Here is a 16167-nt window from a genome sequence, read left to right on the forward strand (position 1 = left end):
TAAGAATGGTGACTATGCTAGTCAATCTGAATTTGAGACATGGAAACTTCTAAAATTCAGGGGAATGAGTTTGAAGATCTAGTGAGGCACTATGAGACATGCAAAACTATCTAGATAGAAAGTACCAAAAGTATAATAAATATTGATTAAGAGTATTCAAACAACAGCATGAGGTATAGCAATCGATTGGTTTATGGAATTGAAGTCATAACCTATAGCCTCCTAGTATCCATTGAAAAAAGTGTTTGAGATAGCGTTAAAATTACTGAGAGATGACAATCAAACTATGGAAAAGATCTACGCTAAGCTAGTTAAAAATGATAATATATGAGCCTATAATCATAGGCTCAAGGAGTTGCTAGTAAAGTTGGAGAACCATCCGGCCATTGGATTGAATAAGTAGTAGTTCACTGAGAAATTGATCCCCTCACTATGCAAGAAGGTGACAGTGGTACCCCTGTCCTTGTATGTTGAAGCTTACAATCAGGCAATAGATATCGAGAGTTAAAATAAGACATCCTCTAGAGGGAAGAGAAAGATAGATATGATGAAAGCGTCAAAGCTAGCAGCAAAAAAGAATCCAAAATAGTCCAAGGCCTACGAGAGACATGATGCAAATGATGAACTAAAGGACAAGAAAGAAAATTGCAAGGAAACAAAAGCAGTGTAGCAAGCGAATTGAAAGTAGGTCACACCAAAAATAAATGTCCAAAGGAATTATTGTGTGGCATCTATCAAGTAATGAGACATTCGATTAAGGAATGCCAATGCAATTTTTAAACAAGAAACACACAAATGATCTTCACATAGGGGGGATAATTGTAGTCAGAATAAAGTAACTATTATGTTTAGTACTTGTTAAAGCTAGTCGGGCTGGGTAGTTAGGAGGTGAGGGAATGTGTCGGTTGGTTTCCAACCGACCGACCCTTCTATAAGTACTTGGAATATTGTCAATGTACAAATGTTGTTTTTGGTATTCATAAAGAAACCATTTCCTCACCTACTGGTATTGTGGTATTAATGGTACATTCTATGTTTTACTTTATATGTATCTCAATTATGTTATTTTGTATGAGTAGCATATCTCTATAAACTTGAGTGATATTTCCACTCTACATTTTTTGCGTCATTGCCTAAGTCCGAACTTGGAGGTCAGTAGGATGGAGTAATGGGAAGGGCCTTCGCACCGCTCATCCAAGTAACAAACAGTGATGGGAAGAGGAGGAAATAATAGGGAATATTAGTTAACACGTATTCTAGTGACGGCTTGGGAAGTTGCAATCAATTAGTACGTACAAAGGGAAGCCCGTGAGAGAACGGTCCCTGAAGGTAAAGTACACGACGAACTCTTAATGCCACTAGTGGTGTATCATCTCTTGGGAGAGATTCCTCGCCTGTTAGCACACAATTTGTTACCAATAAAGGAGAAAAGACAATAAAACCGATTCATGCCCCTAATTCCAAAACATATATCCCAAGTAGGTACAAGGAGAAGAAATTGAGCAAGAAGTCACCTTGAGTATACTATGTCTCCAACAACAAGAGGAGAGATGTCATAACTTGAGGGGAGGACAAGGGGATTCCACGAGAATCCAAGAAGGGTTGATCAAGCATACAATCGAAGGTATAGCAAATTTGGTCATCTCAGAGACACTAACAAGGAAGTTGGGATATAGAAATCCAGAGACACCTAAAGAGAGAGATCTCTAACAGGAGCAAAGTCAAGAAGAAGAGGATACTTTCAGTAGTTCCTTCTCGAGAGTGAACTTCCAATCAGGAGGAGGTGTTCCATCGGGAGGAGGTGTTCCATCAGGAGGAGGTGTTCCATCGAGAGGAAGTGTTCCACCAGGAGGAAGAGTTCCATCAAAAGGAAGTGCTCCATTAGGAGGAAGTGTTTTCCATCAAGAGGAAGAGCTCCATCGAGAGGAAGAGTGTCATTGGGAAGAAGTGTTGCACCAGGACAGAAATAGACCCACATAATGACAATAGACAAACAAAAATTACCAAGGTTCACAGGGGATGACTTGAAGGACCCCGCCCACCATTGTAAAACATGCATAACAATATGGCAAGCCAACAGAGAAAATGACCTAGCTAAAGTGGCTAAAAGCTTTCCCCACCACAAGTATAGCCATTGACTGGTATATCGATCTGGAGGTAGCAAAGAAAAACACATGGAGTAATATCTGCACAACCTTTGAGGAAGAATTCAGACTCCTAAGGGACGATGATGAAATAGTAACGAAGATTTATAACACAAAACAAGCGAATTGTGAATCCGTTAAAACCTATAATAGAAGGCTAAAAGAGCTAACATGGAAACTTGACAACAAGCTTGCGGATGGACTAAATAAAAGATGGTTCATTGAAGGATTAACACCGTCCCTTAGGAAAAAGATGAAAATAATTCCACCAGCAACCTTTGGAGATGCGTGTACTCGTGCGATGGACATAGAAAGCGAGAACAAAACTTCCAAGGCAAGAAGGCATGGAAGCACGAGTGAAAGTTTTGAAGAAAGCGAAGAAGAATCCAAAACCATCCAAGTCCTGAGAAAAGACCTGAGGCGATTGATGAAGGAAGTAGCAGCAAGTAAGGAAGAAAGGAAAGAAGGGACGGAACTCTAGTGCACCGACTGTGAAAAAGAAGGCCATACAATAGGAGCATGCCCAAAGAAAGCATTTTGTGAGATTTGTCAGGTACTAGGGCACGCAATTAAAGATTGTCCCTACAATTTAAAAACACAAAGCACTCAAGTATTCCTTACCCAAGGGGAGCAATCTACACCACCCTCCACCCCTCCAAAGAATGCAAATATAGAAGCCTCACCAAGGGTGTACAGAAATAATAGAAGAGGAAGTAATAATAATAGCAACAACAACAACAACACTAACAACATGCTCGGACGTCCAATCCAATATGATTCTAAGGGAAGGCCTATGATCCAATGTAGGAGATGCAATGAATGGGGACATTTTGCACGAGATTGCCAAAGCGGAGGAGGACAAAATGGAGGGATGCTCTGTAAATGGTGTGGGCCAAGCAAGCATAAGGATGTGAATTGCCCGAGACAAAAGAGGGTAAATATGTTAGATATTGAAGATCCAGAAGGCGAGATTCTTGCAGTCACCAGGATGCAAGCTAGAAAATTAACCTATCTAAATGCTACTACAAAGACAGAAAGATTTCAAGAAGCAAAGGACATTCAAGATAGCATTGGAGAGGAAGGAAAGACAAGGTCGGAAAAACCTACTTCCAATAGGGGTGTACCAAATATTGTGAGACAAATATTGGAAACCACTATCTTGGTAAAAATCTTTGAATTATTAGAAACAATACGCCAATTGCGAGTAGCACTAACTCAAGGGGCAAACATGAAAGGGACAACCTCAAAGAGAGAAGGAAGGAGAAGTACGGACAGAAGACAATACCCTATTCACTATAGGAATGGGGAGAACACTAGCGGTAGTAGAGATGGAGATATTAGGGTGCAAGCTTTCAAATACCATTGCTGATTGAGGTTCTAGCGTAAATGTTTTATTAGAAGAAGCATGGAAGGAAATAGGGAAACCTACACATTAGCCACGGACATTTCAACTAGTGGGAGCCGACCAACATGGAATCAAGAGTATAGGAACTTTGATGGGACAAAAAAGTCATAGTTGGTATAGAACAATTTTTTTTTGGATTTTGTGGTTATCAGTTTAGAGAAGAAAGGGTACGATGCTTTATTAGGCAAAGGATGGTTGGTCACAACAAAAGCTACCCATAACTAGAAACGAAACACTCTATCTATTGAGTCTGAAGGAAGAAAGAACATCATAGATCTCACGAACCAGTCATTAAGTCAGGACTTGGCATCAAACTCTAAAGGAGAAGGCTATGAAGGGATGGAACCAAATGAGGAAGGAGTACTCACACTAGGAGAATGCTCAGATGACAACACAAGTTCCCTTAATGGATTATTCAACTGGCAAATGGGAGACTATGAAGTTTTCCACGCAGAAGATAATATGTTACAAATACAAGAATCTAAGTCAGAAGAAAGCTACCCGGAGGAGTACACAAAGTATAAAGAAAATTGGGCAATAAGGTTATTTACTCTAGATAATAAACCTACAAGAGACCTAGTAAATAGGTCTAAGTTAAAAGCATATGAAGAAAGCAATAAACAGGTAACTGACTATGTTATAAGTACGGAGGGAGGAAATGAACAAATAAGAAATGCAAAAAGTGGCCTAATAGAAAACCTTTACCCTAACTCATATAAAGGGATTGATCAACAAAACATCACCATTATTGTCAGCCTACATATAGTTGTCATACTTGGAAGCCTTTATGTAGAGATTGTACTACAACAATTACAAGAAATAGTCGTACTAGCCATACTAGTTGTATGAGAAAGAGGAGTTGTACAAAGGAGAGCAATATCCGTACGATTAATAGTTGTACAAGAAGCCGTAGTCGTACGAAGAGCAGCAACCATATGGGGGGCAATAACCATACAGAAGGGGAATAAGGGTTTACAGACGAAGGAGTCATCTGTACAAGAGGAAGCATCTGTCCGACAAAAGGTGGTAAGGAGAAATAAGGTATCCGTACAAAAGGCATCTATACGGCAGCAGGTGTCCGTATGACGAGAGGTAATAAGGAGAAAGGAAACCGTACTCACCATCTCCAAGGCAAGAAGTAGCTTAGGGTCGTACAGTGGCAGTTCAGATACACACCTAGGCACTACCAAATTGCCATCTGTGGAAGAAGTCTATTACAAGCATTCACATCATAGGAACGGTTGGTACAGGTAGCATATACAAACAGTTATAGAAATTTTGGAATTGACGCATCACCACATAATGGTGAAATTAAGCATAAGAAACCCGAGCAGAGGGAACATTATTGACTCCAAAAAGAAGAAGCTTGCAACAATGAAAGCAAAGATAGAGATAAGGAAGATGGCAAAGGGAAAGGGTAAAAGAGCACAGAAAATCATTGCGGAGAATATCATGTTTGAAAGTGTGATGGGAAGCGAGTGCAGGACTTGGTGGGAGAAAGCAGAAGCGAATCATCCTCTGAAAAAGGCATTGTGCATAGCCGAGGTAGACAAAATAATTTTCATGCCAATTTTTGCATTAAAGGAGTTTGAACCTATACTACGGAATTTAATCACAGGATATGATAGATCATGCCATAAATCTATAGTGTAGTATTCCCAGTAGCAGGTGATAGTCTCTTATTCAATGGAGGAAATAAGTAGGGCTTTCGGAATTCCCAATAGAGGGCAGGAACTAGAAAAACCCTTATGACGGAAGAGGACAAGAAGTGGTTGAAACTAATGTCCGAAATGATCTTTCAAATCTGGAACGGGAAGGAATTTTGAAGAACAGTAAGGGTCTCAAGAAGGTTTTCATTATAAATGATGAATGGCGATGTATTGTAGATTTGGTAAAAAGCAAGCTCACAGCCGACAGTCATGCTTCAGACATTGCCCATGGTGGATGAATTGTATAAAGGGTAGGAATATAACTGGGCTCAATTTCTTTCTGACAGACTTCGGGAATTCATGGAGTTGAATCATAAGGCCTTTTACATACCACATCATGTTGTGGCTTCATTTTTAGGAGTATGAACTCAAGTGAGCAACGAGCATCGAGGGACATTGATACTCACCAATAGGGTGGAATCCTACAAGCCTGCTATGACATACTGGTTCCATATGGACGCCATGAGTGTAGGATCTCATAGCGGTGGTGAACCAAAGAAAAAGAAACCAAAACAAGCAGTAGTGGCTAAGACACTTGAAGAGGATGAGGAGGACGAAGAGAGTTCAGAAGAGGAGGCTAGCGATACAGATTCATCTTCCTCCGACTCCCTGGAGGCAGAAATCTGCCTAATTCACCTGCAAGGGACTCCACAAGGAGTTACTTTCTTACCAACTGCGACCACTTCCAACTGGAATATCAGAATCTTCGGAGATTTACCATAACCACAACAGGATGCCTAGTGATCCTGAAAGAATTGCTACAGGAGAGATTTCAAAACCAAATCAGGAGAGAGTTGAAGGAGCAGGTGACAAGCAGCAAATTCCAACATGGGGGGCTTCCAAATTATCACTTCCGAGGGTGGTGCAACTAATCTCCCCAGAACAACACTGCCGTACTAAAGTAATGTATTTGAGATGCCAGACAAAGTGTGCGCATAAAGTGAGGTTGCAAACACCTCTAGGGTCAGAAGTAGTACATCTAGTTGCTCTCATGGTACAGCCAATAGGAACAGTGAATAAACAACAAGGGGAAATCCACACTCAGGAGAGTATGACAGTCGTGGCTATGGCAGATACTATCTTGGAGGAGGCTGAAAGGTTACTTAGGAAAAGGCATGGTGTCTTCCCCTCTATCAGTAGTTGCTAAGGAACAAGTAGAGATACAAAGCCAGTGTGGGGAACCTCCGGACACTACCTCTTTTGCAGCCAAGGCAAAGTTGTTTCTCATCGAGTTGCATGCCATGGAGCATTCTACTAGGGAGCTCATGCAGCAGGCAAGGTCTCGGAATCTAGAAGCTGTCATAACAGCAACAGAAGCATTGGCTGCGTTTATGCAGACTAGTTACCATACAGACTGGGGACTATTAGAGCGGGGTGGATATTCAAAGGAGGACATGGCCACTACATGGACAAGCAGTTCTATCATTTCCAGTGGACAAGAGCAATCGCCACTTCTCATGGAGGCCCTTGCAACTATGGAAGTTGTCTTTCAAGGAACCTTCTTGGAACTTCAACAGAAAAAAAGCTTGGCTAAGGCATGGGGGCTGGAAAGGCAGAATCTTTAACATCAGTGGAAAGCTGAAAAAGTTGCAATGCAGGAAGCCTAGAAAATACAGAAAGCCGAATTGGAGAGCAAGATTGCCACAACAAAAGCCAAGAAGATGGACACTTTAAGGGTATTGCAGGGTGTTCAGACAAAACAAAAGACAGCTGAACGGGATTTGCAATGGCTACGGGGAGCTCCGAGCATAGAGATGTCCTCCCATCCTTCTTCTTGAAGTCAAAGTTCTTTTTGTTAATTTCATGTTCAGTAGTTGTCTGGAAGACGACTTCTTTTTTTGGGGGGATAGATGTAATCGAAATAAAGTAACTATTATGTTTAATATTTGTTAAAGCTAGTCAGGCTAGGTAGTTGGGAGGTGAGGGAATGCATCAGTTAGTTTCCAACTCACCAACCCTTCTATAAGTACTTGGAATATTGTCAATATACGCATGTTGTTTTTGGTATTCATAAAGAAACCATTTCCTCGCCTACTGGTATTGTGGTATTAATGGTACATTCTATGTTTTACTTTATATGTATCTCAATTGTGTCAAAGTCATGAAGTTTAGTTTTCTATACCTCTATCCTACCTTTCCACACCCCTTTCTCACATTTTCCCATCTTCAAAATTTCTGAAAAATTCCTCTTTCCTAATATTTTGGTCAATATGTAGTCAAATGGGCCTTGATGGGGGGATATGACAAAGAGGAATAAATAGTTATTGTGAACTGCTGCTCATTTGAAATAGTATTCATTTTTGCATATTTTGTTATGTTTATTATTTCTTACGACAAGCCTAAGACTAAAAAAGATATAATCATTGGTATATCATTGAGTAAACTCAAATCAAAATATTGAACATAGTTAATCAAGGATGGTACACATACTCCTCTGACTTGAACACTTATCCTCAAGCGTGCCCTTCAGCTTGAATGCTTCTCACATTTGAATATCCTCCCTATACTTCCTCCTACATTCCTCCAATATTTAGGTTGTTATTTAATCATTGAACAAGAAAATTTATTTAAATATTTGAAGTTTAGTTGATTTGGTGCAAAATTCAATTACAAAATCGAAGAGAAAACTTTGAGATTACTTTAAAAAATGATTCAGAAAGGAATGGCCTACATGAACTTACTTGCAAAAAATCAGTTCAGTACAAAATTATGAAATTCCAGTTTGAGTTGTCGAATCAATGTTGTATTTTAGAAAAATAAATGATTCTAAATTGTCAATTAGTTGTGTATAACATTCTATATGTTGCTAACATAACTTGATTCAGTAAGAGTGAAGTTGTTGCATTATTTTTAGGTTAATATTTCCATGCTTGCAAGTAACCATGTATTTATTTTCCCTGTGATAGGTATCGAAGCCGGTGTGAAACCAGTCCTAAACATTAAGGTCAAATTATCCAACTGAACTACTAGAGAAGGCCAAGTTTCTTTTACTCTGTACCTCCAATTTGTTTCTTTGGCAATGAATCAATTCTTTTTCTTGCATTACCATTTTTTTAGTTTAAGTGGTCTCATAAACTGATATCTTGAATTGCTAGTATTCAGGGCTATCTGGTCGGTAATGGGCAAACAGATGACAAATTTGATAGGGCACAAGTGCCCTTTGCACATGGAATGGCCCTCATATCAGATGAAACATATGAGGTTTCTATAAATGAAATCAATTGAAAGCTTAAAGTTTCTATAGAATTTATGCATTCTTCATTCATGAACGGTAGTTACAAGGCAACTTTGTGATACAACATGAATACTCATTTGAACTGGACCTTTTAGATATATATACTATATTTTCTAATATATTTTAACCATTTTTTAGTCCAGAAAATACTTGATATGACATTTCTGATATGGCAGGCAACAAAGGAAGCTTGCAAAGGTAATTATTATTTACCCACAAATTCTTCATGTCTATCCAAATTACTGCCAATATATCAGGTGAAATTCATAACCCTACCTTACTTCTATAACTACAACATTTTTGTAATCCAGGTTTCACGGTCTCTTCCTAAAACTTGTTCTTATTTAATGTTTTGAAAAAGGAACTTTTTTCCCAACTCAATACTGCTAATATCCTCGACCCAAGTTGTTTCCTCATCTCAACAAAGCAAGAAAATATCAGCGGTAAAATAGAAACAACAAAGAGGTATGAGAAGTTGGAAGTGCTTGATCAGCTCAATGAAGTGAGGAGCAGAATGTTTAGTCAAGTTTGGTCCACGAGGTTCACAGTTGAAGATGGACAGCTCAGAATTCCCTTTCAACTTGGTTATGAAGACAGGCCTTGCCCTTCTCTGGTAAACTGAATTATCCTTGCACTGGAAAGTTCGAGGTTTGAATATAAAATGCTAATGATATAATGCATCATTGGACACAAAAAATTGCATTGTCCACAACTTTGAAAGTACGTATTATAACCTGAAACAAAGATAAGAATTCATCTAATAGTGTCCAATAGATTGGTGCACTTGGTTATTTATGCAAGAAGTGTTAGGTGATCTAAGAAAACAACATCCTTGTCTGAACAGATTTTCGAGTTATTGCATAGTGCACCTTACACTCATCTGAAACATAATATATTTGAAATGTGGTGAGATTCGATATCCAATTTTCTTTGCACTTGTTGCATAGGGATACAACAGAAGAGTATAATCTTTATAGAGTCTTAATACCATCTTTGTAACCTTTAAACTACAACTATTAGATCTTCATAAAGTTATTCTTTAAATACAGTTTTTTGTTTGGAATGCTACTGAAATTTGAAATTGAGATTTATCCACATACCATACCATAGGAATTGTTTGTTCTACATGTCTAATTACAACCAGATACTGTATGCATTTTATTAATATATTTCTTCATACTGTGAAACAGGACAAATATCACCTTTCAGATATCTGGGCAAAAAGTTCTTTCGTCAGAAAAGCAATTCATGTCCTACCGGTAGTCTCTATAACTCACTCCCTGCCATTGCAGGCAAATTTTGATTCTCGACAGTTCACCAATTTGGTTTCCTTATTTCCCCATGGTTAGAATTCTAGGATGCTAAACCACTTGTGAATTATTATTTTAATATGTTGACTTATGATATCAAAGTTGCTACATTTTCCTATATCTATTTTGTCCATATTCTAAGCATATAGCATGCTGTCACTAGAATTTGAGAGTTTCTCACCAAATAGTATACATTTCTTCAACTTCACGTGTGCTTTATTTAGTAGGATGATTCTGTCATTAATTATTTCAAATTTTGCAATATTATGATGGTGTACTTCTAGAATTAGAACAGTTATCACTATTGTAACAATTGTTCAAAGCATCGTATGTGTGTCTATACCAATACAACAAACTCTCCCTGTGGATTATAGCACAAATACTCACAAAGAATAGTTCAAAGCTCAACTCACAAGCCTAGATTTTGACTTGGACTTGAGATTCGGAGAAAATTGAGTACACTATAAAAATTGTAAAATAAATTTAAAAAATATGAAATAAACTTAATCAATAATGCCTGACAAGTAGAAAAAATGAATTTAGAGAGAATGTGTCTAGACTCTATTTTGCTCATAGTAGTGTAGTTTGAAATCAAGATTGATTTGGCATGCCAAAATATTAATGGACCACAATTACTTTTAGAAAATTTTGGGAAACAAAAAAATGATAAAATGATCATAAAAATGGGGGAAAGTTATTTTTGTCATTTCAGTTCAATTAAAGAGAATAAGTACTTCTTTCCATTTGGCACAGCGCAAGATATTTTTTTGGTTTTTAATTTTTCAAACAAGAAAGTGAGTATGGAAGCAGTTGTCCCCAAAAAGGTTGAGGAATAGGGCCCCTTGCTGGGTCTATGGACAATGTCACCAAGCCAAATTAATGCCTTCAAAATCAATGTGACATTCATGACACATGACATATTCATAATTTTATTGCTTGACCATTCGTTTATAGATTGGTGCAATGTTGTAAAAAAGTAGGAGGCAGTATAGTGTAAATGAGAAATGACAAATAATCAAGATATTTTATCTGTTTTTTGCTTGACACCTATTTTTGACCATGTATAGGTGAATAGATACTTTACAAGTCAGGCCTAGACTCGGCAAGTACAAGGCCAAGTTGTCTACCAAGTCTGCATAGCCCGAGACTCGGATTCGGCTGAGTCTAGGCAGATTTAGTAGACTCGCGAGTCCCGAGACTGGGACTCTGCTGTAGCAACTGGGCTTGAAAAATGAAAAGAATAAAAAATTATTGCTTTCACTTTTTCATTTTATGACTTTTGTTTCTCTCTCAACCTTAAAATGTCCATTTTGTTGTTTGCAAACACAAGAAGAGGAAACGAGGCATTTGATCAACAATATGAAGGTATTGAAGAGCAAACCAGCAAACTGATTGATAGGGAGATAGCGATTGTTGATTGTTTGTTCAAGTTACTAGCTTGCGTTCACACATTCAGAGAAGTTAAAAGAAAGATTTCGAGGAGACTTCTACAAATTTAAAGTGCATTTCTTCATTTTTTGAGCAAATTTGAATAGGTGAATTACACATTTTTGTTCTTTACTTTCGTATTTCCATTTTATTGTACATTTGTTTGATTTGTGTCATTCTATGTTGATGGGAAAAATTGAAAACCCTAGCTTTATTTTATTTATTTATTATTCAATTAGAATCTAAGTTACTAGTTCGAGTTTGGTTTCAAGTTTGGGTACAAAGATCCAGTTCACCAGTACGGAAAAAAATTGAAAAGAAGTTTGGGTTCATTAGTACAAAAACATGTAAAAATTATATTTATATACATATTTATGAAGCCTAGAAGCATGAGTTAAGATTAGAATGTGACATAGTATCACAAAAACATTTAAACAACAAAAGCATCATAAACTTGTAATCATAGCATCATGAATAATGATCAAACCATAATAGCATCATATTCTTGAAGTTCAACATAAAAGATTGAAAACATTTTAATTAAATCGTAACACCAAGTTCAAGTATCATTGTTTGAAGTTAAAATAATGGATTAAAAATTTATTGATATTCTTCTTCATCATCATCTTCTTAATCTTAACTTCCCTTTTCTAAAGATTTTTCTCTTGGAAACATGTTTAAGGTAGTCTTAGGTGATCTTAGGTAGTGTTAGCCTCTTAGGTGGTAGCAATTTCAAGTCTCCAAGTCTAAGAGTGAGTTTGAGCAATTTTGGCTTGCTGGAAAGTAATGTTTGTCTTGGATGCGAGCAAGTGGTTGAGCTAAATCTGTCAGGAAAATAGAATTGAAATCAAGTGAATCCCTTGAGATGTCCCTCTATACGAGTGGTAGGAATCATGATACCAATATTAGATGATTTTTCATTTGTTCAATAGGAAATGCATAGATGATCCCTCCTAAGATGACTATGTGTTAAAACTCAATTTGGCCTTACCCGTGAACCTCCTTTGAACCAATAACCTTATGTATGATATTAGGAATTAGTGCAAGATTCAACAAATTGAGGCGCAATTAAGCTACATCTTGCTTGAGCAAATTGGAGTCATCACATCGCATTAGTCAATAAGGGAACAACTTATAATTGTGTAGAATGCACCTCCATGAAGCTTTGGGATGAGTTTGGAAGTTTTGCACTATATATATGGTCCAACATAATAGAAATACATTCTCAAACTCACATGTGCTAATATGGACTCTAGTGAAAATAAACCATTATAATAAGAATTGGCCTTTGGATGAGCATAGGCTGACTATGATATCTCTTGGAGATCTATAAAACAAAACAAACATTAAAGAAAATATTTGAGTTGATGGGAAGTGCCTTACACCTTAGATATTCCTACATTAGAAACTAGTGGAGAATAATATCCAAATCTACGAGCCTTGCACAGTTTAGCTTGGCTTACGATTCAATGAATTTAACAAAGTATGTGGCAAGTTCGAGAACTATAGATCACAATTTTATAGAGTATATGCAAATAGACAAGCACTAAATAGAATGTGAATTTTATGGACAAAAAGGTTTAAGGACTAAATTATCATGTCCTCACAAACATGTGTGGATTCAGATTGAACATATATGTTCTAGAGCATTATAACATGTGCTCTATCATTTTGCAACACTTCTTGTTTTATAAGTTACAATTGTATGTTCAAATATTGTAATCTAATGAGAAACTAATGGCCATTGTTTTCTTGCCTTATTTTTGTTTCTTTATAGGAGAAAATAACAGGGGAGTGGAAAAGATGTACTCCTCGTTTTAAATATAAACGTGATGTCTCTAGTGTGATTAAATGTCACCAAAATTTAACCAAGAGAGGTTATCGTGCTTTGATCTACAGGTAAAGTGCTGCTGAATAAAACCTTTTTGCTTACATGTCATTTTGTTAGAATTACTTTGACTTATCCAATTTGAAAATACTAGCCATTATATCTGTTTTAGAGCTGTCATTGTAATTATAAGCTTAATGCTCATCATTTCATTAGATTGACTTTGGTGTATCTGTATGAGGTAACAGTGGCGATCATGATTTGATAATGCCATTCGTTGGAACTGAGGCATGGATCAGATCATTAGGATATTCAATAGTTGATGAATGGAGATCATGGTTTGTAGATGGACAAGTTGCTGGGTAAGACCATATGGATTCTTAATGATGGACATAGTAACCTAGTATGAAGTTAGTTGCTTCTATTCAATAGAAATGAAAGGAAAGATTTAAGCTTGTGGTATGGATCTATGTTTATATATGGAAAATTATGCTTATTTATTTATAGAACAACATAACGATGTCTGCTGCATGTTGTGTCTAGATATACAAGAACATACGATCACAACCTAACATTTGCAACTTTGAAGGTGAAAGTTCTAATCCTACTTTTAGTTAGAGGTTTTCAGAAGGTTCTAATCAAAAGCCATAACTTCTGCTACAATAATGGATGGTTAATCTATCTATGAAATTGAAGAGTTATGAAACAATTTTTTTGTAGGGAGCTGGACATACAGCGCCAGAATACAAGCCTAGAGAATCTTTCGTGATGTTCAAATTATGGAGCTCTGGAGAGCCCCTGTGATCATTCAATCAAGATATTATTGTTGTGCTATTCTATATTCTATTAAAATTTTATTATTGCCTTATTCTTCTGTATTTTTTTTAAATTATTCAAAAAGTTTTACAAGAATGTTTATAGAAACATTGAGGTCCAACCTCCATTCTTCCATAAAGACTAACTTCCAAATCCTAATAAATTAGGAACAGTACCTAGATATTGAATTTATTCAAATGTATCCCATTTTATGCCTGATTTTAGATTATGAAATGATCTAAATCTCTATTCTGTCTTTCCATGATAAACAGATTTATCAATCTAGATACTCGCCTGAAGTACTATCTAGGTGTAACGTGTGATCATTAATGTTTTCGTCTGACTATGCGAGGAGAAGATTAAAATTTCATTGTATGCGATAAAAGGATCTCAATCAAAGAGCAAATGCTAGTTATAAGGGGGGGTTTAGAGCGTACAATTTTTTTTACTAGACCTTCTAAATTCTAATACATGCAATTTAAAAATTCAAATTTAACGTATGATAAGTCAGAACGTGAATAGAAGAATAATATAGAAACAGGTGCATGCTAGGAAACTACAACAACGTTTGATTCTCATGGTAGATCTAAACCATTCATTGAGTCTTAGACTCCTATCATATCAACTTACTGTTCAAACTGGTGGAGTAGAGGCTATTTTTAAACATTCTATTTTCACTCTTTTGTTAACTTGTTACTACAGTAAATAAAGCATTAGTTGCTGACTGGAGCGATCAGTGCCCTGCATCAACAATTAGCGATCAGTTGTTACTAGTGATACCATTCCAAGTAGTTATTATACTTGCAGATCACTGAAGCTATTCTCGGACAACAGATACAATATTTAGGGACTTGTGCTGCTAACAACAGCAGCAGGTCTACTTAACTCAGCAAGCTGTTTCTCCAACTGTTGATTGCTGCCTTCACCGATTTGGACTATTTTTTTGGAGAGATTAGAATCATCTTTTGATAAATAATAGTTTTTATGATATTTAGAAAATCATATGTAACTATAATCTGGCCCTCTTACAAAGGAAAACAAAGACAAAAAGAAGCCAATAGTTTTAACGTGGGAGTAGCCTGGGCAATAGGGTGATTAGCATTTGTTTTCAGGTTTATTTAAAATTCTGAGGGAACTTGCCACTATGAAGTCCTTAAGCCTTGCTCCTGTGATGTCCTCGAGTATCTTTGAGTGAAATATCGTAAGTCTTTAAACCCTAGTGGCATCGACCCTTATCAAATTCTGAAACTCTACAACACCGTGATGGTCCCTCTCTGTATCGGGTCGGTGAAGAAGTTGAAATCCACAATGCGTTATTTTTAACAATTCACAGTTACATGTGCTTGGGGAAAACACACACAGACATGTTCAAATGCGTTATGAACATAAGCTAATGAACCTGATGGTAATGTAGATGGATAATTATAGTTTGTGAAAACAGAACAAAAGCAGTAGAGTGTCATGCTACAGTTGTAATGTAAATTTATATTATGTGAAAAAATTGCATAGAGGAATATCATATTAAGAGTTAATACAAGGATCCAAAAGTCGAATGTGAACGCTGCGGTTTTACTCACTCAAAGGACTAACGGAGTACATTGATATAAAAATTTGGAAAAACGAAGGTATGTCACGCGAATTATAAGAAACGTAATTGTTCATAATTTCTCTTTACCGTTTGATGAAAACAATGACGAGTAATTATGTAAAACACAACCGACATTGTTGGAGTTGTGTAGCATAGGAAATGAAGAGTAAGAATTTCATGATTTGATCATATGTGCTTAAAAAACCCTATGGCTTTTGTTAAGGATAATATATGATGTGAAGTACCGTTGTTATATCGGGAACTGATCAAAGTGCTAGTTCTTTCTGGATCAGTAACCTCCCTTGAATCGATCTCCATTGTTTCACGTTACAGTAGAAGCTGAGAGAGGTTATATGCATCTTTGGCTTCTATGAAACATCTTCCTTACGATGGAACTTTACCTGCTTCAACATTTTGGTAAGGGTGAATCTCCTGATTCTTTAAGATTTGAGGTGACATCACCTGATTTGCTTTTGGATGAATCTCCTGATTCTTTAAGATTTGAGGTGACATCACCTGATTTGCTTTTGGAGGCAAATGAATTGATACAACCCCGCTTGTGATCAACTCCAAAAAGCATACATAGGAGCCAACATTTCTGCCAAAGGAGGTTTGGGAAAAAAGAATTTTGGGAAAGTGGAAACTGAACAGCACTTTATTTTAGAATGTGAAGCCTACAAGAGTAGTAGAGATAAATTTGCGGA

General features: G+C 36.8%; 1 protein-coding gene and 1 long non-coding RNA gene across 3 annotated transcripts in view; one reads left to right on the plus strand and one right to left on the minus strand.

The window, feature by feature from the left end:
- LOC149580262 (serine carboxypeptidase 1-like) overlaps positions 1–14109 on the plus strand; it is a 78099-nt gene extending 63990 nt beyond the window's left edge. For both annotated transcript variants that reach the window (XM_089790127.1, XM_089790129.1), the window contains exons 6-14: positions 8165–8202; positions 8361–8459; positions 8670–8750; positions 8855–9106; positions 9684–9752; positions 13009–13130; positions 13308–13421; positions 13603–13648; positions 13780–14109. In XM_089790127.1, coding sequence (XP_089646253.1) covers positions 8165–8202; positions 8361–8459; positions 8670–8750; positions 8855–9106; positions 9684–9752; positions 13009–13130; positions 13308–13421; positions 13603–13648; positions 13780–13863 — 905 coding nt within the window. In that variant the 3' untranslated portion in view covers positions 13864–14109. The remainder of the gene's footprint in view (positions 1–8164; positions 8203–8360; positions 8460–8669; positions 8751–8854; positions 9107–9683; positions 9753–13008; positions 13131–13307; positions 13422–13602; positions 13649–13779) is intronic.
- The window catches only part of LOC149580263 (uncharacterized), a 48480-nt gene extending 32563 nt beyond the window's left edge, over positions 1–15917 (minus strand). The window contains exon 1 of the long non-coding RNA XR_016353462.1: positions 15709–15917. This is a non-coding gene — a long non-coding RNA (uncharacterized LOC149580263). The remainder of the gene's footprint in view (positions 1–15708) is intronic.
- Between the last annotated feature and the right edge of the window lie 250 nt (positions 15918–16167).

The sequence above is a fragment of the Cupressus sempervirens genome, chromosome 1 (genome assembly GCF_028749045.1).
Source record: "Cupressus sempervirens isolate cs-2001-9-10 chromosome 1, ASM2874904v1, whole genome shotgun sequence".
Classification (NCBI taxonomy): domain Eukaryota; kingdom Viridiplantae; phylum Streptophyta; class Pinopsida; order Cupressales; family Cupressaceae; genus Cupressus; species Cupressus sempervirens.